General features: G+C 45.5%; 1 protein-coding gene and 1 long non-coding RNA gene across 2 annotated transcripts in view; both read right to left on the reverse strand.

Moving 5' to 3' along the window:
* Positions 1–15,205: 15,205 nt before the first annotated feature.
* On the reverse strand, positions 15,206–16,633 carry LOC144691161 (uncharacterized). The gene is made up of 2 exons (XR_013579044.1): positions 16,511–16,633; positions 15,206–15,291 (listed from the first exon to the last, which is right to left on the reverse strand). It is a non-coding gene; the product is annotated as an uncharacterized LOC144691161 (long non-coding RNA).
* Positions 16,634–22,397: 5,764 nt separating this feature from the next.
* The window catches only part of LOC144691131 (uncharacterized), a 122,677-nt gene continuing 118,414 nt past the window's right edge, over positions 22,398–26,660 (reverse strand). The window contains exon 14 of the mRNA XM_078559198.1: positions 22,398–22,687. Coding sequence (XP_078415324.1) covers positions 22,398–22,687 — 290 coding nt within the window. The remainder of the gene's footprint in view (positions 22,688–26,660) is intronic.

Here is a 26,660-nt window from a genome sequence, read left to right on the forward strand (position 1 = left end):
TGGTTTTTGACAATTTCTTGAACTGATTTTGCATTTCTGGGAATGACAAAATTATAAAACGCTTTTAAAGTAAAACATTGCAAAGTACTTCAAAGAAGCATTATCAAACTAAATCTGACATCAAATCACAAGAAGAGATATTAGGGCAGGTGACTAAAATCAAAGAGATCGGTTTTGAGGAGCACCTTACAGGAGAGAGGGGTAGAAAGATGCAGAGGTTTAGAGAGGGAAATGCAGAGCTTGGGCAACAGGGGGCATTGTTACCAATAGTGGCAGAATATGGGTATTTGCAAGTGGAACACAGAGTCCGCGGAGGCTTGTAGGGCTGGAGATGTTTACTGAGACGGAGTGTCAAATACATGAAAGTATTTGAACATAAGGTTGGGAATTTAAAATTGAGACATTGCTGTGCCAGGAGCCAAAAACATCAAGTACAGGAGTAATGGTGGACAAGTGTGAGTTAAGAAAGGGGCAGTAGGTTTTAGGTGAGCTCAAACCCTTGAATTGACTTTAGCTCCACAAGTTTACTCTATAAAACGCTTTGTCTATGGCACAGGCCAAATGATCAACCCACTGGTGTCTCCTGCTCACTACCTGCCCATTAACCCACAGAGGAGAGACTTAATTCTCAACTATCAGAGAACACTGCAGGTAAATCTCTATCTCTCCTGTGGGAAAATTCATCCCAGTGTTTGGCCTCCTGATGCACATCAGGAGTTGGGGTTCACAGCATCTGCTGGAACAATCACTTTTTAATCTTAGGTGGCCCCTGTGGGGAGTGCAGGATGGGGGAGGAGGGAGAATGTGGCATTGGCCAGACTTGCTTCAGATTCAGTAATGTGTTAAAATTGCACCTTTCTGAAAGCATTGATTGCTTCCCTGAGTTATTTTCAGGATTCCTAACCTGGGGCCCCACTTTACACCACTCCACTTCCTAAAACCCCAGTATATTGCTGACATCTGGTATGTTCAGGGAGGTGTGAGCAACAGGAGTTTCGGATTGTGATGCCACAGCCTCTGGTTTTGCATCCATCTCCGATGTCAAACCACCTGCTACCATCAATAAGGTCCCAGCCCTTCCCGCACTTACCCTCCTCATCTCCGTTTCAGATGGGAGACCCCTTATTTTTAAACAGTGACCCCTAGTTCTAGATTCTCCCACAATAGGAAACATCCTCTCCACATCCACCCTGTCAAGACCCCTCAGGATCTTATATGTTTCAATCAAGTCGCTTTTACTCTTCTAAACTCCAGCAAATACAAGCCTAAACTGTCCAACCTTACCTCATAAGACAACGACCCATTCCAGGTATTCCAAAACAAAAACAGAATTACCTGGAGAAACTCAGCAGGTCTGGCAGCATCGGTGGAGAAGAAAAGAGTTGACGTTTCGAGTCCACATGACCCTTCCAGCATCCGCAGTAGTTTTTGTTTTTATTCCAGGTATTAGTCTGGTAAACCTTCTCTGAACTGCTCCCAACCACATGTCTGCTTCCAGATCACTGCGAAAGTTGGGGCTTTGAAACAGAAACGATAATGCCAGAGAAACACAGCGTCTACGAAGAGAACCGATGATTAAACTGTCAGCAGTGCACGCTCTGATTTCTGAAAAAGTAAAATACTGCGCATGCTGGAAATCTGAAATAGAGAAAAAGCTGGAACTAATGCAGAGAGATGCCTGTGTCCTTTGTGGACTACGGCTGTTACTTACTCAGCAGGTCTGGCAGAATCTGTGGAGAGTTAGTGATAGAACTGAAGAACAAGAGATGTATAGATGTAAAGCACTGAGGCAGGGAAAGGACAAAAGAGGAATTCTTTGCTAGGGTCCGATTCTTCACCCTCCCGAAAAGGAACAAACAGTGAAAACTGGTAAATAAGAATACTGGTCCGAGCTGGTCTTGTAAACCTTAAAATGGAACATCAGTGAAACTGGGAGATAAGAGTACTGGTCCAAACTGTTTTATCCTCCTGGGTCTCACAGAACTTCTGTTTTGTTTTTCTGCAGATATCTGACAGCTGTTGTGGTGAGTAGGTTGTGGTCGGTAAATAGTCTCTTGCTTAGCTGACTACAGTTCCTTTTCACAAGATTGTTTCTTCTGGGTTGTTCATATCGCTGTGAAGCAAGGACAAGCCTTTCTTTAAAAGTAAAACACTATGGATGCTGGAAATCTGAAACAAAAACAAAAATAGTTGGAAAAACTCAGCAGGTCTGACAGCATCAGCGGAGAGGAACACAGTTAATGTTTCGAGTCCGTATGACTCATCAGAACGAAGGAAAAATAGAAATGAGGTGAAATATAAGCTGGTTGAAGGGTGTGGGACAGGTAGAGCTGGATAGAGAGCCAGCGATAGGTGGAGGCAAAGAAGAGATGCCAAAGATGTCACAGACAAAAGGACAAAGAGGTGTTGACGGTGGTGATATTAGCTAAGAAATGTGCTAATGGTGACATTAAGGGTAGAAAGCAGGACGAGCAAGTGACAGATAGCCCTAGTGGGGGTGGGGTGGGGGCAAGGGATTGAAATAGGCTAAAAGGTGGAGATAAAACAATGGATGGAAATAAATTTAAAAATAATAGAAATAGATGGGAAAAGAAAAATATATTTAAAAAATATAATAATTATTAGAAAAAAGGGTGTATTGGAAAGAGGGTGGGGATGGAGTAGAGAGTTCATGATCTGAAGTTGTTGAACTCAATGTTAAGTCTGGAAGGCTGTAAAGTGCCTAGTCGGAAGATGAGGTTCTGTTCCTCCAGTTTGCATTAAGCTTCACTGGAACATTGCAGCAGGCCAAGGACGGACATGTGGGCATGAGAGCAGGGTGGTGTGTTGAAATGGCAAGCGACAGGGAGGCCTGGGTCATACTTGCGAACAGACATCAATGTAATGTGGCTCTAGCAGCAGAAACAGGACATTAAATAAAGATTAACACACAAGCAGGGATATCGCCTCTGGCTGTCATGGTTAATGTATCTTAGTGCTTTTTCCCCTCTTCTGTCCCATCTGATCTGTTTGTGACAAAAAGTGGAGACAGCTGCAGGAAGGTTTCTGAAAACATGAAATAGGTTTTAATTTGAGGGTTTAATAGATTAAAAGGGTTGAATTAGCGCCACCCGTTGGTGAGAATAATATATTCCACACAACTGTGATACCGGCAACAGCGTACAGAGGGCGCTGTTGGCAACAATGGCTTTTGAACATCAGTAGGTCTGCACCGCCCTCAGCTGGTACTTAATGACATTACAGTTAGAATAAAAGTCTACAGCACTGCAATACCACAGTATTCCCATAGATGGTGATGTTATAAGGGGTTACGCTTCAGGTCCGCAGTGCCATCATATTAATTACAATGATTAAATTCACAGCGCTATCGTTATATTTCAATGTGCTGAGAATATGGTTTGAAGGGGCTGGGACATGCACCAAGAACTAGGAGGACCACATAGCCAAAGTAAAGTACAAGACTGGGTGTGTGGAAGCAATCCTCCCTCTTGCACCTGGTCATCAGACATGAGGTGCTCTCACTGTTGCTGCACATGGCACAGGTCTGGCCCATAACCTGCTCTTGAGTTGTGGTGGCCACTCTAACCATCTTCCACTTTATCTTCAGATTGAAAATGGACAGTGCCTGAGGAACATCTTATACAAATCCCGAGGTAAAATGTTGAGGGGAAGGAAAGCATACCCAACATCACCCTCATCCTGATGACCACCTTTGTATGTGGCTGCATCAAGTTGTACATAGACCATCAGTGAACAAACACCGAGTGTCACTACATGCTGAGCTTCTATCTGAACTCAATGTTGCAAAGGATGGGTCTGGCCACATTGCTGTGAAACACACCATTCTGTTGTACCACCTGTTCCTTGTGGAAAAGTTTATGTAGAAAAACACCTTAACCACAAGTCCATTAGGCAGTGGTCCACACATAATGTTCTCGAGATTCTTGAGGACTGAGCTTACAACTGTTATGTACATTTGACAAATTTTATGGAAAAAGTATACCTTTTGAGAAAAAATATTAAAGTGCTATGAACAGATACAGAAAATAATCCCAAAGGTCTTTATATCTATAGGAATAGAATACAAGGGGTAGAAGTTATGCTTCAGTTATACAAAGCCCTAGTTAGACCACAAATGGAATATTGTGCTCAGTTCTGAAGCAGGCCATGTCCAAATTCAGCAAGAGCTGGACAATATTCAGGCTTGGGCTGACGAGTGGCAAGTAACATTCGTGTCATGCAAGTGCCAGGCAATGACCATCTCCAACAAGAGACCATCCAGGACAAAGCAGCCCACTTGATTGGCACCCCTTCCACAAGCATTCACTCCCTCCACCACCAACGAACAGTAGCAGCAGTGTGTACCATCTACAAGATGCACTGCAGGAACTCACCAAGGCTCCTTAGACAGCACCTTCCAAACCCACAATGGCTACCATTTAGAAGGACAAGGGCAGCAGATAGATGGGAACCACCTGGAGGTTCCCCTGTAAACCACTCACCATCCTGACTTGGAAAAATATTACCATTCCTTCACTGTCGATGGGTCATAATCCTGGAACTCCCTCTCCAACAACACAGTGATGTTCCTAAAATATCTGAAAGAACATTTCAAATTGGCCATCACAAAAAGTGCAATCATACTTAACTTTTACACATGGATCACGAGGAGCTTCAATACAATCAATGAACATTACAGTCATTTCAATATGGTCATTACAGACAGTCAGACAGTGCAATGGGTGTTGGAGTTATCGACATACATCATGTTGCACTCTGAGGTGCTTCAATACAATAATGATACATTTAGTATTCCCTGCATACATTCAGTGTGAGTCATACAACCCGAGGTGTCTGTATAATTCCCAGCCCCTCGGTGCACTATGGCAGAAAGGTCTGAGGCAATGACCTTTCCCCATTGTGCCTTTGCAGTGGCTGCCCCAAGCTTTAGTGCGTCCCTCAGCACGTAGTCCTGGACCTTGGAATGTGCCAGTCTGCAACACTCGGTTGGGGACAACTCTTTGCACTGGAAGACCAACAAGTTTCAGGCAGACCAAAGAGCGTCTTTCACCGAGCTGATGATCCTCCAGCTGCAGTTGATGTTTGTCTCGGTGTGTGTCCCTGGGAACAGCCCGTAGAGCACAGTGTCCTGTGTCACAGAACTGCTCGCGATGAACCTCGACAAAAACCACTGCATCTCTCTCCAGACCTTCTTTGCAAAGGTACATTCCACAAGGAGGTGAACAACGGTCTCTTCCCCACCACAGTCACCTTGAGGGCAACGTGCAGAGGGGTTGAGACTCCCGGCGTGTAGGAAGGATCTGACGAGGAGGGCCTTTCTCACCACCAGCTAAGTTACATCTTGGTGCTTGTTGGAAAGTTCTGGTGATGAGGCATTCTGCCAAATGACTTTGACAGTCTGCTCGGGGAACCATCCGACAGGATCCACCATCTCCTTTTCCTGCAGGGCCTCTAGGACGATAAGTTTGGACCACTGCCTGATGGACTTATGGTCAAAGGTGTTTCTCTGCATAAAGTTTTCCACGAGGGACAGGTGGTACGGCGCGGTCCAACTACTTGAAGCGTTCTGCAGCAGCGTGGCCAGACCCATCCTTCGCAACACCGGGGACAGGTAGAGCCACAGCATGTAGTGACACTTGGTGTTTGCGTACCGAGGGTCTATGCACAGCTTGATGCAGCCACACACAAAGGTGGCCATCAGGATGAGGGTGATGTTGGGCACGTTTTTCCCTTTATGTAGAGGCTTGTATATTGTGTCCCTGTGAACACAATCCATTTCTGACCTCCAGATAAAGCGAAAGATGGCTTGGGTGATCGCCACAGCGCAGAAGTGAGGAATGGGTCAGACCTGTACCACATACAGCAACGCTGAGAGTGCCTCACACCTGATGACCAGGTTCTTAACCGCAATGGAGAGGGAGTGTCGCTCCCACATGCCCAGTTTTCTTTTCACCACAGCCACTCACTCCTTCCAGTTTCAAACGTATGCCCTGGTCCCTCCGAACCATATTCCCAGCACCTTCAGGCCGTCTGACCTGATGGTGAAGGGGATAAAGAATTGGCCAGCCCAGTTGCCAAAGATGGTTGTCTCGCATATTTAATCATTGTCTCTGTAGTGCCAGGTTACATATGCTTCCATTTTGCACAGAATGCCAGCTCACATCATTCACTTAACCCCTTAGGTGCTGAAGGGCACTGATTGAAAATTGACAATTTCCCATCAGTCAGCATGTGCAGCTACTGTGATTGATGATTTGTGCCTAAAGTTTACAATATAATGATAGACTGAAAAGATACCCCAGTCGTGCAAAGCTGCTGTGGCCCTTTGCATATTGCATTTGAATGCAAATGAACAGGCTGATGGCCACACACCAATGAGGTCAGTGGTAGGAGAAACCATGCATGAGCCGATGGACAGTGTGAGCTGAGTGTATATGTACAACTGTTCCTGGTGTCTGTTGTGGTTGGAGTTAGAATAGGACAAAAATGACCAAAGCAATGCTTTCAGATAATCCTCGTTGTAACTTATTTAATACATATTTACATACTTAATGCATATATTTACACATTAGGATTGCCTTAATAGATCAATACATGATGAATTTCCAAACTGTAAAACATTTGGAAATTAAACGTCTGTCAGGTTAACCTCGTAACGAATGTGAAATGCTCGTGTTTGACTCAGGCTTGTTGGGAAAATGGTTGGCAAACAAATCATGAAGATACCAGGTGAGGTGGCAATGCCAGGCGGTGAAAGCCAGGGTTGAACCAGTCATGGTGGGGCTCATCTCTCGGTTTATAAAGGTCCTTCTTAGCAAATTGAACAGTACAGAAAAAAGTGGAATTTCTTTATCGGAATCTTTACCCGGACATCTATAGCAAATACCTCGCTTTTCTTAAATGAGTTAAGAAAATAATTATCCAATGATGTTTATAAATCACCTGTTAAGCTATGTTTTTTTTTAGTTTTAAAAAGTTTGTTTACTGAGTTGAGAGACATTAGGGTTGATGTGTTTGGAAAATCGTCTGATTCAGATGGAAGATTGCTCGCCACTGAGCGATAGCTGGCTCATCCATTCTCTGCTGGGATCTTCTACCATTTTTCCACAACGGAGTCAAGTGAAATCAACCAAGCAAAGTCAACAGGTGTTCAAACGTCCTTTTCAGAGTTCTTTTTCCGCTCATGCTGGACTCGATTTACCATCCGGGCTTTTGACATCAGATACAAATTTTCACGATTCATCTTTGCATTTCAAAAATGAATGCATCCATTAAAATGCATTAAAGTCAGGAAGAAAATGTTAAAATGGGTACATGTTAAATTGACATATGGGTACAGTCCACCAATGTTCAACAAAAATTACAACACCAGCCAACAGTTTATTCCTTCTCCTCTGATCTAGCTGCCCGGATGTCTCACCGAGGATGGCAGTATTTGAGCTGGCTGGTGCTCAATCTGAATTGTGGTTCAAGTCTGATTATTCTGGGTGTACGCTACATAAATCACATACAGTTCAGATACTTTGAATATTCTGAAAGGTTGTAACAGGCTGGCATTATAAGTTGTAAATGAACTTACTGTCTTGGTAGTTCTGAATTTGTGAGTGCCCGTGGTTTCAAGATGCAGCTTGTATCTTTTACGTGATGGATCTGGTGCTCCCAATGAGTTTCTGTTCAGATGTATTTATTTGTAGAGGTTTCACCGTGCTTCCATGTTCACTTCTTTTGACAACCCTCTCTTGTCTTCCTGTACTGACTGTACCAAAATGAATTTGGATTTGACAAGTCAATCGCACAAAACACCCAAACCAAATAGACCAAAGTAATCATATTTTTCTGATATTCATTTCATGTTGGCCAGTCAGTGAAGTAATTTCAGAGGAACTTTTGGATTCTTGAATCACAAGGATCTCCTAAAAACGAAAAATACAGAAATGTCACTTTAGAGTTACTGTTTATCTATATCAAGTGATGATACAGACAAAATGAAGAGTCTAAAGACCAATATGTACAGAAAAGGAAAATAATTAGGTGGTGAAACTGAACCAATTTGCATGAAGCAATGGAAAGGTCCTTTAATACAATGGAGCTAATGGTCATCTGACAAATCTATGCATGTACATGAAATTACAATAGTACAATAGTGTGAGAGATGACTTTAGTTCTAAAGATCAAGACGTAGAATCAGTATGGATAGAGATAAGAAATACTAAAGGTAAGAAGTCACCTGTGGGAGTAGTTTATAAGTGGTATCTTACCAGTAACTACACTGTAGGACAGGGTATACAGTACGAAATAATGGGGGCTGATGAGAAAGGTACAGCGATAATCATGAGTGATTTCAATCTACATGTAGATTGGACGAATCAGAGTGGCAAAGGTAGCCTGGAAGATGAGTTCATAGAGGCACATTCTACAGCCAACCAGAGAACAGGCTATTCTAGATCTGGTAATTGTTATGACTGATGACCCCAGAGGGGGTGAGTTTTGGAGAAGCTTCTCCAGCAAAGGTCATCTCAAAATCCGCTCACTACGTGAACCTCCAGATGCCACTGGAGCAGAACACGGCCAAGGAGATCTACCTCAGCCCATCCAAAGTGAAGGAATTTGAGCTCACTACGGGTATGAAGGAGCAGACTAAAGGTCTGGGACTCTCAGAGACAGTGGGTTTGGTAGGAGAATAAATGCTTTAATATGGGTTTAAAGATTGTATCCATAAATGTGCGTAGCATTAAATCTACTACGCGATGTGTTGCGACCTTGGACTACCTAGCCAAGGTCAAAGCTGACCTGTTGTTTCTGCAGGAGTGTGCGATACCGCACCTCAGCTCCTACAGGCAATGGTCACGATGGTGGTCCCACGGGCCATCGATCTGGTCGGGCGGAAACGACTCTCGTTCCTCCGGCCTGGGTATTCTGCTGCGGGGAGGCAACTTCACCGTCTCCGAGGTCAAGGAGGTGGTGGGCGGGCGACTCCTGGTAGCAGACGTAATGTACAAGAACGCTCCACTCCGGTTAATAAACGTGTACGGCCCGGCACAAGGGGCTGAGCGGCTGGAGGTTTTTCAGCAGCTCCCACTGCTGCTGGCGACCTCCAGGCCGGTCATTCTGGGCGGGGACTTCAACTGCATCATCGATGCGGCTGGACGATCCGGCAGGGCCGGAAGCAGATTGGACGCTACGTCCAGATCCCTGATGGAAACAGTTAAGGATGCCAAGCTGCACGACGTCTTCAGCAACCCTGCAGACGGAGCGCAGCGTAGATACACCTGGTCGCGGCCAGACGGGTCCATTCGTTCCAGGATAGACTTCCTGTTTGTGTCCCGTGCATTCACAGTCAGATCCACCGACGTCAAGCCGGTGTTCTTCTCTGACCACTGCCTCCTACTGGCGGACTGCCACTTGGAGGAAGACCTGAGGGTGGGCAGGGGGGCATGGAAGCTAAATGTGCAACTGCTGACCCCAGAGAACATTGAGGAGCTCAAGAGGGATTACAAAGGTTGGAGAACCGTGAAACCCCTCTTTGAGTCCCTGACACACTGGTGGGAAGTGATCAAGGGAAGCATCAAGAGGTTTTTCATCCTCAAAGGCACCCAGAAAGCTAGAAAGGAACAGAGGGAAATGTCCCGACTCCAGGAAAAGATGCAGAATCTGCTCCGGCTGCAGTCGATGGGGGTGGATGTCAAGGAGGAGCTCCAAGAGGTGAAGGGCCAGCAAGCCTCGCACTTTGCCTCGGAGGCCTCCAAGATCATCTTCCGTTCCAGAGTCCGCTCCGTGGAGCAGGATGAGACGTGCTCACGTTTCTTCTTCCAAAAGGTACACAGAGAGCGCTCTGTGATCAGCAGCCTGAAGGAAGAAGACGGCTCAGTAAAGTCATCACGGTCCGACATTCTGAGGATCAGCAAATCCTTTTATGCCGGACTGTATGACGTGAAGCCCACGGACAGCACGGCCTCCCAGTCCTTCCTGTCCTCCATCACGGAGGTCCTAGACCACAGTACGCGGGAGAGCCTAGACAAACCGCTAACTCCTGACGAACTGACTAAGGCCCTCGAGTCCTTCGAGAAGAGTAAAACCCCCGGAAGCGACGGCCTGCCGGCGGAGTTGTATTCGGCTCTGTGGGACTTGATCGGCCCAGACCTGCTAGAAGTGTACGAGAGTATGCTCCTGGCCGGCAGCATGTCAGAATCCATGAGGAAAGGCATCATCACCCTCATCTACAAGCACAAGGGGGAAAGGGAGGAAATTAGAAATTGGCGACCCATTTCACTGTTGAATATGGACTATAAGATTCTGTCCAAGGTCATCGCCAACCGGGTCAAATCCGCTCTGGAATTGGTGATTCACCCTGACCAGACCTGCTCTGTGCCAGGCAGGAAGATCTCTGACAGCCTGGCGCTGCTCAGGGATACGATTGCCTATGTACAGGACAGGGGTGTGGATACCTGCCTCATCAGCTTGGATCAGGAGAAGGCCTTTGACAGAATATCGCACACCTACATGGGGGATGTGCTCTCCAAAATGGGCTTTGGGGAGGGAATTCGAAATTGGATCCAACTGCTCTACACTAACATCAGTAGCGCAGTCTCAATCAATGGGTGGGAAACAGATAGCTTTCCGATTAAATCTGGAGTCAGGCAGGGCTGCCCTCTCTCGCCTGTCCTTTTTGTGTGCTGCATAGAACCCTTTGCCGAGTCCATCAGGAAGGATCCGGGCATAAGAGGAGTGACGATCCCAGGCAGTGGAGGCACTCAGGTAAAAGCCTCCCTGTACATGGACGACGTCGCCGTCTTCTGCTCGGATCCGCTGTCGGTGCGCAGACTGATGCACGTCTGCGACCAGTTCGAACTGGCCTCGGGAGCCAAGGTAAATCGTGGGAAGAGCGAGGCCATGTTCTTTGGGAAGTGGGCTGACCGATCCTTTGTCCCCTTCACTGTCAGGGCTGACGGCCTGAAGGTGCTGGGGATATGGTTCGGAGGGACCGGGGCATGCGTTAGAAACTGGAAGGAGCGAGTGGCTATGGTGAAAAGGAAACTGGGCATGTGGGAGCGACGCTCCCTCTCCATTGCGGGTAAGAACCTGGTCATCAGGTGTGAGGTACTCTCGCTGTTGCTGTACGTGGCGCAGGTCTGGCCCATTCCACACTCCTGCGCGATGGCGATCACTCGAGCCATCTTCCGCTTTATCTGGAGGTCGAAAATGGATCGTGTCTGCAGGGACGCGATGTACAAGCCTCTAGATAAAGGGGGAAAAAACGTGCCCAACATCGCCCTCATACTGATGGCCACCTTTGTGTGCGGCTGCATCAAGCGGTGCGTAGACCCTCAGTACGCAAACACCAAGTGTCACTACGTGCTGAGGTTCTACCTGTCCCCGGTGTTGCGAAGGATGGGTCTGGCCACGCTGCCGCGGAACGCTCCAAGTAGTTGGACCGTGCCGTACCACCTGTCCCTGGTGGAAAAATTTATGCAGAAAAACACCTTTGACCACAAGTCCATCAGGCAGTGGTCAGCACGTAACGTCCTAGAGGCCCTGAGGGATAAGGAGAGGGTGGACCCTGTGGGATGGTTCCCCGAGCAGACTGTCAAAGTCATTTGGCAGAATGCCTCATCGCCAGAACTTTCCAACAAGCACCAAGACGTAGCTTGGCTGGTGGTGAGAAAGGCCCTCCCCGTCAGATCCTTCCTACACGCCAGGAGTCTCACCCCCTCTGCACGATGCCCTCGAGGTGGCTGTGGTGGGGAAGAGACCGTTGTTCACCTCCTTGTGGATTGTGCCTTTGCAAAGAAAGTCTGGAGAGAGATGCAGTGGTTGCTGTCGAGGTTCATCCCGAGCAGTTCTGTGACACAGGACTCTGTGCTCTACGGGCTGTTCCCAGGGACACACACCGAGACAAACATCAACTGCAGCTGGAGGATCATCAACTCGGTGAAAGACGCGCTTTGGTCTGCCCGAAACTTGTTGGTCTTCCAGCACAAAGATTTGTCCCCGACCGATTGTTGCGGACTGGCACAATCCAAAGTCCAGGACTACGTGCTGAGGGACGCACTAAAGCTTGGGGCAGCTGCCGCAAAGGCGCAATGGGGAAGGGTCGCTGTCTAAGACCTTTCTACCACAGCGCACCGAGAGACTGGGAACTGTTTAGAGCCCCTCGGGCTGTACAGATCAAAATGAAAGGCTGTAAATGACTGTAATATTGTTTGTACTGATGCACCTGGTGATACATTTTGTAAAAGTTTAACCTGGATTGTACCCTTGTAATGTTGTTTTTGAAATGGTTTTGAATGTGATTGAAGATTTTTATGAATAAAGTATATTTTTACAAAAAAAAAAAAAAAAATTGTTATGACTGGTTGAGGAGGAGTGAGCTGGCTCCCCTTTCATTCAGCCCTGCAGGTTGGCCACAACAAAGGTTTTTAAAAATTATTTTTCCTGTAGATACATTTTCTAGTCCAAATGTATTTACTTTTTAACAAGGAGTCAATCAAACCAGGTTTACTTGAGTCAAAGAAAGAGTAAGTTTATTAGTTACTAAACCGAAGAAAAAAATAATAAAAGACGTGACGACACATACAGAGAGAGAGAGAGAGAGAGAGAGATGCTTCCTGCTCTTTTTCAGCAGCATTCTTAGATGACTGTCATGTTTCTTCCTGCTTGTCTCTCTCTCTGCTTTTGGCAGAGCCAGTTTTTAAACTAATTTCTGTACATTCCAAGAAGGGATTCCAATTGACATCTATTGTTGTCGTGATCCCAGTTTTTCTCTTTCATCTCAGAAACGTTTTGACACATTTTGAGATATAAATCAACAGGAGATGGAGTTGTTTCATTCTCCAAAGGGGTTTTGAGTGTCTGGTTGGGTGTAACTGGCTGAGCAGCAAATCCCATTATCTTCACAGAATTACAGGGAATTAAAAGTCCAGCACTTTGCACTTTTAATGCCTTCCTATCAAGAATCCCTGTTTCAACTGGGCCTCGACACATCTCCACCTGCAGGTATGAAATTCCATGCAACATCAGAGAGCAGGTGTGTACTGCAAATCATATAGGAACTTTCCATCAAAGTGGTCAGTTAGAATTTTTTTATTGATTCGTGGGATGTGCACTTCGCTGGCTGAACCAGTATTTATTGCCCATCCCTAGTTGCCCTTGAGAAGGTAGTGGTGAGCTGCCTTCTTGAACCGCTGCAGTCCACGTGGTGCAGGTACACCCACAGTGCTGTTGAGAAGGGAGTTTCAGGAATTTGACTCAGCGACAGTGAAGGAACGGCGATATATTTCCAAGTCAGGATGGTGAGTGACTTGGAGGGGAGCTTCCAGGTGGTGGTGTGCCCACCTATCTGCTGCCCTTGTCCTTTTAGATGGTAGTGGTCGTGGGTTTGGAAGATGCTGTCTGAGGAGGTTTGGTAAATTTCTGGATATCAGATGACTGCTGGTATCCATCTTTGGTCAGTGTCTTTACTTGCATTTAAAAAAAACAGGACTTCTTTAAACAGTTCAATATGCCCGTGGTTAGCTGGTGAAGTTGTTGGTAGATCTCAGTCAATAATCATGTCTGTCATCATGACATAATGTGCAATGACACAGAATTGATTCATGACCTCATAGTAAAGGAGCTCCAGGCTGTCAGTGATCATAACAAGATTGTTATACTTTCCAGTGAGAAAGAAAGACTCTTGGAGAAGATGCATCATTCGCGCCAAACTAAGGAAGTTAAAAGATAGTATCAGGTTGAAAGAAAAAGTGTACAATTCCGCGAAGATTAGTGGCAGGTCTGAAAATTGAACAGGATACTTAAAAAAAAGCAAATAATAATAAAAAAAACACGAGAAATCAGAAATTAGAATGAGAGACAGCTAGCTAAAAATATAAAAAAACAGAAAGTAAGACATTTCTATGGATATTTAAAAAAGAAAAGAGTAACTAAAGTGAGTGTTGGTCCTCTAGAGAGAGTGTCTGGGAAATTAATACGGGGAAATAAGGGATGCATTTTGGTAGGAAGAACACATGGAGAGACAATATAAAATAAGGGGTTCAATTCTTAAGGGGGTGCAGGGGCAGAGGGCCCTGGGTGTATATGTGCATAGGTCATTGACGGTGGCAGGACAGGTGGCGAGAGCAGTTAATAAAGCATACAGTATCCTAGGCTTTATTAATAGGGGCATAGAGTACAAGAGCAAGGAGATTATGCTGCATTTACATAAGACACTAGTTAGACGTCAGCTAGAGTATTGTGTACAGTTCTGGGCACCACACTTTCGGAAGGATGTGAATGCATTGGATAGAGTGCAGCAGAGGTTTACAAGAATGGTTCCAGAGATGAGTTACTTCAGTTATGAAGATAGGTTGAAGAAGTTGGGACTGTTCTCCTTGGAGAGGAGAGGGCTAAGAGGAGGTTTGATAGAGGTGTTCAAAATCATGAGGGGGCTGAATAGAGTAGATAGGGAGAAACTGTTCCCACTTGTACAAGGATCGAGAACAAGGGGGCAGAGATTTAAAGTGATTTGCAAAAGAAGAGAATGTGATGTGAGAAAAAACTTTTTCACACAGCGAGTGGTTCAAGTCTGGAATGCACTGCCTGGACACGTGGTGGAGACAGGTTCATTCGAGGCATTCACGAGGGCATTGGATGATTATTTGAATAGAAACAATGAGCAAGGGTGTGGGGAAAAGGCAGGAGAATGGCACAAAGTCATGAAGCTCATTCGAAGAGCCAGTGCAGACACGATGGGCCGAATGGCCTCCTTCTGCGCTGTAACATTGTCATTCTGTGAAATAAGGAAATAGTAGATGCATTGAATAGATATTTTATGATTGCCTTCATGGTAGAAGACACAAATAACATCCTAGATATAACTATAAATCAAGAAGTGAAAGGAAGGGAGGAACTTAAAACTATTACAATTATCAGGGAAAGGGTAATTAGAAAATTATTGGAACTAAAAATTCACAAGTCCCCAGATCCTGATGGACTTCATCCTAATGTCCTAAAAGAAGTGGCTGCTGAATAGTAGATGCACCAGTTTTAATCTTCCAAAATTGCCTAGATTCTGGAAAGGTCCCATTAGTTTGTAACATAGAGTTTGTAACATAGAGGTTGTAACTCCTCTATTCAAGGAAGAGACAGAAAGCAGGAAACTACAGGCCAATTAGCCTAACATCTGCCACAGGGAAAATACGAGAAGCTTTTATTAAGGAGGTTTCTGCAGGTTACCTTGAGAATCATAACACAATCTGGCAGAATCAACATGATTTTGAGAAAGGGAAATCGTGTCTGACTAGTTTATTAGAGTTATTTGAGGAAGTAACAAACATTGTGAATAAAGGGGAACCTGTAGATGTGGTGTATTGATTTAAATTTGGATTTCCAAACGGCATTTGATAAGGTGCCACATCAAAGGTTACTACACAAAATAGGAGCTCATGGTGTAGGGGGTAACATATTAGCATGGATAAAGGATTGGTTAGCTAACAGGAAACAGAGAGAAGGGGTAAATGGGTCATTTTCAGGTTGGCAAGATGGAGTCAATGGAGTGCCACAGGGATCAGTGCTAGGGCTTCAACTATTTGCAATCTTTATCAATGACTTGGATGAAAGGACCAAAATGTGTGGTTGCTAGATTTACTGACAACAAAGCTAGTTTCGAAAGTAAGTTATGAAGAGAACATAAGGACACTGCAAAGTGATATAGATAAGCTAAATGAATGGACAAAAATTTGGTCGAGTATAATGTGGGGAAATATGAACTTTCTTTGGAAAGCTAAATTATTTTAGCATTATTTATACTGGTGGCAGAATGGTAATGTCGCTGGACTCGTAATCCAGAGGCACAGCTAATACTTTGGGGACACGTGTTTAAATTCCACCACAGCAGCCAGTGGAATTTAAATTCAATCACATCTGGAATTGAAAGCTCGTTTCAGTATTGGTGATCATGGAGCTATAATCAATTGATATAAAAACCCATTTGGTTCACTATGTCCTTTAGGGAAGGAAATTTGCCGTCCTTACCTGGTTTGGCCTACATGTGACTCCAAACCCACAGCAATGTGGTTGACTCTAAACTGCCCTCTGAAATGGCCCAGCAAGTCACTCAGTTCAAAGGCAATTCAGGATGGGCAATAAATGCTGGCCTTGCCAGTGACACCCACATCCCATGAAAGAATTTGTAAAAACTCTGCAGTACAGAGGGATCTGGGTGTACATGAGTCACAAAAGGTCAGTGAGCAGTTACTGCAAATGATTAGGAAGAAAAATGGAATGTTGTTAATTATTGCAAAGGGAATGGAATATAAAAGTAGGGAAGCTTTGCTACAGTTCTACAGGGTGTTGGTGAGACCATATCTGGAATACTCTGTATAGTTTTAGTCTCCTTATTTAAGAAATGATATAAATGCATTAGAAACAGTGCATAGATGGTTCACTTGACTGATTCCTGGGATGAAGAGCTAGCATTATGAGAAAAGCTTGTGCAGACTGGGTCTGTAACTACAGGAGTTTAGAATGAGAGGTGATCTTATTGAAATATAGAAGGTCCTGAGGGAACTTGACAGGATGGATGCTGAAAGGATGTTTTCCCTTGTGGGAAGGACTGGAACTAGGGGACACAGTTTAAAAATAAGCGGTCTCCCATTTAAGATGGAGATGAGGAGAATTTTTTTCTCTCAGCGGGTCATTAGTCTGTGGAATTCTCTTCCCCTGAGAGCAGTGGAGGCTAGGTCATTGAATATTTATAAGGCTGAGTTGGATAGATTCTTGATGGACAAAGGAGTCAAAGGGTAGAAGGTCAGACAGTAAATTAGAGGCCACAATCAGATGAGCCATGATCTTATCAAATGGTGGAGCAGGCTCGAGGGGCCAAATGGCCTATTCCTGTTCATTCATATGTTTGTATGTAATTATGATTGCTGGAACTAAAATATTATTTGAAAGGTTTTTAGTCTTTTAACTTGAAAGTTGTTCTCCAGGCTGTGTAACTATGACTTTAAGAGAACAGTGCACCATGATATTAACATACCATGCTGCTTTGTAAGAAGTAAGGGATTCTGCTTCATGATTTCCAGCATCACACACCCACAACTGAAGCAGGATGATAAGCAAAGGTGCAGGATTTCCCCAAAGAGAAAGGAGACTGAAGGCACAATGAAACCCGGGTCTCCATGTTTCCATTCAGAGGCCTCGGAATAGGACAGTGAAAGTGGCATTATAGTGAGTTGGAAGGCGAGGATAACACCGACAAAAAAAAATGAAACAGGCAAAAATCGCTCATATTAAAATGTGAAGACATCTCAGCATAAAAAATAAGAACCATATATATAAGCAGAACAAGGAGCTGAAGAGGTGAAAATTCACTGTCAACTCAGCTGATTTTAAAGATTCTAAAGAAAAGTAAAAAATACCAGCCAGTAAAGAATACGCCATCTCAGTGCCTATTTCTCTTTGTGGGACTTCTCTATGCTCAAATTAGATTTCACATTTCCCTAGTTATGATAGTGATTATTGTTCAAAAGAATTTTAATGGCAGGGAAGGTCCTGAGGTTATGAAAGGCGCTACATAAATGGAAATTTCTTTCTTCTATTATGAATGCCCAACTTTGACATTAAACTATATTTATTTTTACTTATTGACTAAAGATAGTTTTCCTCCCTTTCTGTGTCAGTTACTGGCTGCCACATAAGTTGGCTCAATTGAGGAAAGCCAGCACAGACTTGTTAAAGGTAAACTGTATTTAACCAGTTTGATTGTGTTTTTTGATGTGGTAACAAAGAGGGTTGATGAAGGTAATATGATTGATGTGGTGCACATGGACTTCTAAAAGGCATTTGATCAAGTGCCACAAGGTAGAGTTGGAACAACGTTGAAGCCCATGGAATAAAAGGGAGAGTGACAACATTATCAGGACATTAGTGGTGAACTTTGGACAGGAGGAAGGTACACTCGACCACTTTCCAAGATGAAGGTGAGAAACAAACAAATCACCCTTAGGGGAGTGCGAAGCGAGAGACATTTCCTATAATCCAGACAACCGTCGAAACTTGTGACTGTCTAAAGAAGAGACATTAAAAATGCAAAGTCCTGGATATTGAAACAATAGCTGTCACAGACAGACACACCCAAATCCTCTTGGAAATACATAATGGGTGACGTATTCCAGGGCAAGGCTGCCCAGCCACTAGCACGAGATTACAAGTGACACAGGCGATGTCAAGAAAGTCTTCAGCAGAGGAAACAGGCTGAAGGCTGCTCTCTCTCTCGCTTTCTCTTTTGGAATAAGGGTGTCGCCCAGTACCAGAAACCTACCAGCAAAGCAAATTGAGATTGCTTAATGCACACAACATCATCTACATCTGACTGCATCCAAGAAACCAGGTAATGTAAATCAGCTGCAACGATTAAAATTTATGCCTCAAGGAGAATCAAAGGACACAACCTTTAGGTGTGTGTGTGTGTCCTATTGACTGCATGAGGGCCGAATGCGTTTTTATTATTTTTCTCCAGTTTAGTGGGAAATAAATCTGCTCTTTGAATGACCAAAGAAAACCTTGTTTGATTGGCTCCTTGTTCCTCACTGCTTAATGGTTAAATACATTCTGATTTGGAAAAGGCATATCCTTGTGAAACCTTTCTTGTGACCAATCAAGAAGGGTGAATCAAGGGGACGTAGTCAGTTCACCCTTTCTCACATGGTCAGAACAATATTAATGACCTACTGGGAAGGGTAAAACTCTAAGAAGTATGACTAATGAGAAACAAAGCAGCAGGTTAGCATGTGGAGGGGTGGATTCAACTTCATGGAAAATTATGAAAAAACTGAAAAGAAAGAAGAGCCCAGGAGAGGCTATTAGATTCTCCAGAACACAAAATAGGACAGAGTGTTTGGAAAGGGCTAGGAATCTAACTTCAAGCACATCAGATAAAGGGACGACAATGAGAAAGGGGACGGGAAATACAGGACTGAAGGTGTTGTATCCGAATGCACACAGTATACGAAATAAGGTAAATGAGCTTGTGTCGTAGATTGAAATTGGCAGGTACGATGTGGTGGGCATCACGGAGACATGGCTGCAAGGGGATCAGGACTGGGAGCTAAATATCCAAGGATATGCATCCTATCGAAAAGATAGGCAGGTTGGCAGATAGGGTGGGGTTGCTTTGTTAGTAAGAAATTAAATTAAATCGATAGCAAGAAATGACGTAGGGTCAGATGATGTAGAATCTGTGTGGGTAGAGTTGAGGAACCGCAAAGGTAAAAAAACCATAATGGGAGTTATGTACAGGCCTCCGAACAGTGGTTAGGATGTGGGGCACAAGATACACCAGGAGATAGAAAAGGCATGTAAGAAAGGCAAGGTTACAGTGATCATGGGGGATTTCAATATGCAGGTAGATTGGGAAAAACAGGTTGGTAGTGGATCCCAAGGAAAGGAATTTGTGCAATGTCTACGAGATGGCTTTTTGGAGCAGCTTGTGGTGGAGCCCACTAGGGAACAGGCAATTCTAGATTTAGCGATGTGTAATGAGGCAGATTTGATAAGGGAGCTTAAGGTGAAGGAACCCTTAGGAGGAAGTGACCATAATATGCTAGAATTTACCCTGCAACTTGAGAGGAAAAAGCTGGAATCAGATGTAACGGTATTACAGTTGAATAAAGACAACTACAGAGGCATGAGGGAGGAGCTGGCCAGAATTGACTGGGAGATGCACCTAGCAGGAAAGAAAGTGGAACAGCAATGGCAGGAGTTTCTGGGAGTAATTTGGGAGACACAGCAAAATTTCATCCCTAGGAAGAAGAAGCATACTAAAGGAAGGACGAGGCAACCATGGCTGATAAGGGAAGTCAGGGACAGCATAAAAGCTAAAGAGAAAGCATACAATGCGGTGAAGAGCAGTGGGAGACCAGGGGATTGGGAAGCCTACAAAGACCAACAGAGGACAACTAAAAAAGAAATAAGGAGGGAGAAGATTAAATATGAGGGTAAACTAGCCAGTAATATAAAAGAAGATTGCAAGAGTTTTTTTAGATATATAAAGGGTAAGAGAGGGGCAAAAGTGGACATTGGGCCGCTGGAAAATGACGCTGGAGAAGTAGTAGTGGGGAACAAAGAAATGGCGGAGGAACTGAATAGGTACTTTGCGTCAGTCTTCATGGTGGAAGACACGAGTAACATCCCCAAAGTTCAAGAGAGTCGGGGGGCAGAGGTGAGTATGGTGGCCATTACCAAGGAGAAGGTGCTAGGAAAACTGAAAGGTCTGAAGGTGGATAAATCACCTGGACCAGATGGATTACACCCCAGAGTTCTGAAGGAGATATCTGAAGAGATAGTGGAGGCGTTAGTGGTGATCTTTCCGGAATCATCCGACTCAGGGAGGGTTCCAGAGGACTGGAAAATCGCCAATGTAATCCCCCTGTTTAAGAAGGGAGTGAGGCAAAAGACGGGAAATTACAGGCCGATTAGCCTGACTTTGGTCTTTGGTAAGATTTTAGAGTCCATTATTAAGGATGGGATTTCAGAATACTTGGAAGTGCATGGTAAAATAGGGCAAAGTCAGCATGGTTTCATCAAGGGGTGGTCAAGACTGACAAATCTGTTAGAATCCTTTGAGGAGGTAACGAGTAGGTTAGACAAAGGAGAGCCAATGGATGTTAGCTACTTGGACTTGCAGAAGGCCTTTGACAAGGTGCCGCATAGGAGGCTGCTCAGTAAGATAAGAGTCCATGATGTTAGAGGCAAGGTACTAGCATGGATAGAAGATTGGCTGTCTGGCAGGAGGCAGAGAGTGGGGATAAGGGGGTCCTTCTCAGGATGGCGGCCGGTGACTAGAGGAGTTCCGCAGGGGTCAGTGTTGGGACCACAACTTTTCACTTTATACATTAATGATCTAGATGAAGGAACAGAGGGCATCCTGGCTAAATTTGCAGATGATAAAGATAGGTGGAGGGACGTAGTATTGAGGAGGCGGTGAGGCTGCAGAAGGATTTGGACAGGTTAAGAGAATGGGCAAATAAGTGGCAGATGGAATACAACGTGGGGAAGTGTGAAGTCATGCACTTTGGTAGGAAGAATAGAGGCATAGACTATTTTCTAAATGGGGAGAGAATTCAGAAATCTGGAGTGCAGAGGGACTTGGGAGTCCTAGTCCAGGATTCTCTTAAGGTTAACTTGCAGGTTGAGTCGGTAGTTAGGAAGGCAAATACAATGTTGGCATTTATTTCGAGAGGACTAGAATATAAAAGCAGGGATGTGCTGCTGAGGCTTTATAAGACTCTGGTCAGACCATATTTAGAATATTGTGAGCAATTTTGGGCCCCGTATCTCAGGAAGGATGTTCTGGCCCTGGAGAGGGTCCAGAGGAGGTTCACGAGAACGATCCCAGGAATGAAAGGCTTAACACATGAGGAACGTTTGAGGACTCTGGGTCTATACTCGATGGAGTTTAGAAGGATGAGGGGGGATCTGATTGAAACTTACAGAATACTGAAAGGCCTGGATAGAGTGGACGTGGGGGAGATGTTTCCATTAGTAGGAGAGACTAGGACCCCAGGGCACAGCCTCAGAGTAAAGGGAAGACCTTTTAGAACAGAGATGAGGAGAAACTTCTTTAGCCAGAGAGTGGTGAATCTATGGAATTCATTGCCACAGAAGGCTGTGGAGGCCAGGTCATTGAGTGTATTTAAGACCGAGATAGATAGGTTCTTGATTGGTAAGGGGATGAAAGGTTACGGGGAGAAGGCAGGAGAATGGGGTTGAGAAACTTATCAGCCATGATTGAATGGCGGAGCAGACTCGATGGGCCGAATGGCCTAATTTCTGCTCCTATGACTTATGGTCTTACACTTGAGTATAGAGGGCACAAGTTCAAATTTTGCAGATCATACAAAACTTGGAAATATTGTGAACTCTGAGGTGGATAGGCTTCATGAGGATATAGACAGGTTGGTGGAATGTGTGGACACCTGGCAGATGAAATTTAATGCACAGAAGTATGAAGGGATAAAACTGTTATGGTGGCAGTGAAAAACAATGAAGAAGGTGCACGCATTGTCCGTGCCTTATTCGTTAAGCGAGCCTTTTTGAAATGATGCAGATTTGCAGCTGCATACACCTACTACCTGCAAGACTTCCCCAGCACTGGATACTTTATTTGACTTTCAAGAATGCTGAGCATGTGTGTTCGAGGAGAGAAGAAACCTGACCCTGCTGTCTATCCTCACAGCGGGGTTGCTCTTCACGCTGCCATTGGAACAGAACAGTGTGACCATCCATCTTCAGTTCTGCCGAAGGTCCATGAAGGCTCGAAACGTTAACTGATTTCTTCTCCGCCGATGCTGCCAGACCTGCTGAGTTTTTCCAGGTAATTCTGTTTTTGTTTTTCATCTTTACAACCCCATGTTCCTATTGTGGATGTGCTCACCTTCCTCGCTGGGATTGTTGAAGTGGTCAGGAATAGCACTGAGCCCAAGGACCCCGTTGGGATTTGGACCAGCAAATGGCAGGTCAAGGTGACTTTGAAGGTGGACGGCAAGGGAGCAATTCTCCACTCTCCCTCTAGCATTGCTATCGGCAGAAGTTGGGGCTACCTTGTCCGTGCTGGGCAGCCCAGAGTTTGTCACACTTATGGCAAATCTGGCCACATTGCAGCCGACTGTAGCACTGTCATCAGTAAGAGCTGCAAGCAGGAAAGCCATCAGACAAAGGACTGCAGAGTAAATGCTGCAACTTGTGAGATGGGGCAGGCCACCTCTACTAGACCTGCCCAAAACGCTGCCTTGGTTCTCGCCAGCTGGGCGTCACCACCAAAAGGCACGCAGACAAAATGGCGAGTATGGTTATTATGAAGAGACCTGCAATCCTCCACTCACCAAGCCCTTCAGTGAGAAGAATGGCACAAAGAAGGACACAGGGAGGGCCAAGAAGGAAAAGGGTGCGGCAGCGGAGTGTGAAACACCCACACTATCCTGAGCTGCTCCCTCAGCAGATCAAATCAATGGAGGAGGAGTCGGTAGAGGGACAACTTGGCGAGTGGCACCTAGTTGAGAGGAAGAAGGGACCATGAAAGGACCAAGCCACTTCCCATCCGAAATGGACTTCTATGGCTGCTTCTCATTATATAAGGAGGGATACGGATGATACCTGCAGAAGTGGCAAAACGCTAAGGAGCTCGAGCAGAAGAAAATCAAGCTCCAAAATATGGGAAACACTGAACAGGCCAGTTCCCCCTGGCTCTGGAAAACCAGGAGCAGCCATGTCCTGGAGGAGGAACAGAATGGAAACACTTATCCAATGGAGGACAGCCCAGACCGCGCTCCTTGCATGACTCCTCCGATGTCACTTGGGTGGAACAACACTGGCGGTGTGGACCAGGACAGCTTTCTCAGCCCAACAACGGGAAGACTGTTTCTGACTGTGATGAGTATGCAGGAACATGCCCAAAGGCCAGAACTCTCACAGACAATGGGTCTGCTCAGCAACAGAGTTTTAAATGGGTCTAAAAATTGCCTCCAGTAAAGTGCGTAGTGTTAAGTCTACTACCCGGTGTTTCGACCTTGGGGTACCTTGTCAAGATAAAAGCTGATCTGCTGTTTCTGCAGGAGTGTGGACCTCAGCACCTCCAGGCAATGGTGGTCCCATGGGCCATTGAACTAGTAAGAAGGAAATGACTCTGTTCTTCTGGCCTGGGTATGCTGCTGCAGGGAGGCAACTCCACCATCTCCGAAGTTAAGGAGGTGATGGACGGGCACCTCCTCCTACCAGATGTAATGTACAAAAATGCTCCAAGGTCAATTTCTGTGTATGCCCGACTCAAAACAGCAAGTGGCTGGGAGTCCTTCAGTGGCTTCCACTGCTGCTGGCAATGTCCAGGCACGGCCCTCTAGGTGGTGATATCAAATTCATCAACGGTGTGGCTGGATGATCCAGGAGGGCCAACAGCAAACTGGATACCACATCCAGACTCCTGATGGAAACAGTAAAAGACGCCAAGCTGCCTGATGGCTTAGCAACCCTACAGATGGAGTACCGCACAGATACACCAGGTAGAGGACAGACAAGCCCATCTGTTCCAGGATAGACTTCTTTTTGTGTCCCCAGCGTTCATGGTCTGATCCACCGACGTTATGCTGGTATGCTTCTCTGACCATTGCCTCCTAGTGGCCAACTGCCACTTACAGGAAGACCAGAGGATTGTCAGGGGGACATGGAAGCTGAACATGAATTGGCTGACCCCAAAACACATTGAGGAATTCAAAAGGGATTACAAAGGCTGGAAAACCTTGAATCCCCTCCTCGAGTCTCCTATGCACTGGTGGGAAGTCATCAAGGCAAACGTCAAGAAGTTTTTCATCCTCAAAGGTATTCAGAAGGATAGAAAAGAACAGAGGGAAATGTTTTGACTCCAGAAAAGCATATACAATCTGCTCAGACCACAGTCGATGGGTTTCGATGTCAAGGAGAATCTCCAAGAGGTGAAGAGCCTGCAAGCCTCCAAGATCATCTTCCAGTCCAGAGTCCGCTCCGTGGAGTGGGATGAGACGTGTTCATGTTGTTCTTCCAAAAGATACACATAGAGAGTGCTGTGATCAGCAGCCTGAAGGAAGAAGATAACTCGGTAATGTCATCGCAGTCTGACATACTAAGGATCAGCAAATGCTTTTATGCCAGACTCTATGATGTAAAGCCCACAGACAACACAGCCTCCCAGTCCTTCCTGTCCTCTATCATGGAGGTCTTAAATGACAGGACGCAGGAGAGTCCGGACAAACCACTAAATCTGATGAGCTGACAAAGGCTGGCAGGTCCTTTGAGACAAGTTAAGCTCCCGGAAGTGATGGTTTACCAGCTGAGTTGCATTTGACTCTATGGGACTGGGTCAGCCCAGACCTGCTGGAAATGTATGAGAGCATGCTTCTGGCTGGTGGCATGTCAGAACCCATGAGGAAAGGCATCATCAACCTCAGCCACAGGTGAAAGTGGGAGAGGGAGGGAATCAGAAACTGGTGGCAAATTTCACTGTTTAACATGGAATACAAAATTCCGTCCAAGGTCCTCACCATTCGACTCATGTCTGCTCTGGAATTGGTGACCCATCCTGATCAGACCTGGGCTGTACCCAGCAGGATGATCTCTGATAGCCAAGTGCTACTGCAGGGATATGATCGCCTTTGTGCCGGACAGGGGGTGGATACCTACCTCATCAGCTTGGACCAGGAGAAGGCCCTTGTCAGAATTTCACACACCTACATGATGGATGTGCTCTCCAAAATGGGGTTTGGGGATGAAATCCACAATTGAACAATGGACAGGAATTGGTAAGCTTTCTGATCAAAACTGGAGTCAGACAGGGCTGTTAGCTCTCGCCTGTTCTGTTTGTGTGTTGCTTCAAACCTTCTGCTGAGTCCATCAGGAAGGATGTAGGCATAAGAGGGCTGGTGATTCCAGGCAGCAGAGGCACTCAGGTTAAAGCTTCCCTGTCCATGGATGACATCACTGTCTTCTGCTCATATCCACAGTCTCTGCGTAGACTGATGAGCATCTGTGACCAGTCTGAAGCGGCCTTGGGAACCAAAGTAAATTGTGGCAAGAGCAAGGCCATGTTCTTTGGAAACTGAGCCAAATGATCCTTTGTTCCCTTTACCATCAGGTTAGACTAACTGAAGGTGCTAGGGATTTTTTTTTTATTCGTTCATTGGATGTGGGCGTTGCTGACTATGCCAGCATTTATTGACCATCCCTAATTGCCCCTGAGCAGGTAGTGGTGTGCTATCTTCTTTAACCGCTGCAGTAGGAACACCCACAACACATCCCATGCATCTGCTACCCTTGTCGTTCTCGCTGGTAGAGGTTGTGGGTTTGGAAGGTACTGTCGAAGAAGCCTTGGTGAGTTGCTGTAGTCCATCTTGTAGATGGTACTCATGGCTGGCACTGTGCATCTGTAGTGGAGGGAGTTTATGGTGGTGGATGGGGTGCCAATCAAGTGGGCTGCTTTGTCCTGGACGGTGTCAAGCTTCTTGAGTCTTGCTGGAGTTGTACTCATCTAGGCAAGTGGGGAGTATTCCATCACATTCTTGACTTGTGCATTCAAGATGGTGGGCTGGCTTTGGGAGGGCTCAGGAGCCGAGTCACTCTCCACAGAATTCCCAGCCTCTGACCTGCTCTTGTAGCCTTAGTATTTATATGGCTGGTGCAGTTCAGTTTCTGGTCAATGGTAACCCCCAGGATGTTGACAGTGGGGGATTCAGCGATGAAAATACCACTGAATGTCAAGAGGAGCTGGGAAGATTCTCTCTGTTTGGTGATGGTCCTTGGCTGGCACTTGCGTGTTACTTACCATATATCAGCCCAAGCCTGGACATTTTCCAGGTCTTGCTGCATCTGGACACGGACTTTCTCAGTATCTGAGGAGTCGCAAATGGTACTGAACATTGTGCAATCATCTGCGAACATCCCTACTTCTGACCTTTTGATGGAAGGAAGGTCATGGTTCAGAGAGGCCAGGGCATCCGTCAAAAACAGGAAGGAACGTGTGACCATGGTAACACAAAAACTGTCACGTGGGAATGATGCTCTGATCCACAGCGGGTAAATACCTGGTGATCAGGTGTGAGGCACTCTTAGTGTTGCTGTACGTAGCGCAGGTCTGGCCC

The sequence above is a fragment of the Cetorhinus maximus genome, chromosome 15, assembly GCF_964194155.1.
Source record: "Cetorhinus maximus chromosome 15, sCetMax3.hap1.1, whole genome shotgun sequence".
NCBI classification, from domain to species: Eukaryota; Metazoa; Chordata; class Chondrichthyes; order Lamniformes; family Cetorhinidae; genus Cetorhinus; species Cetorhinus maximus.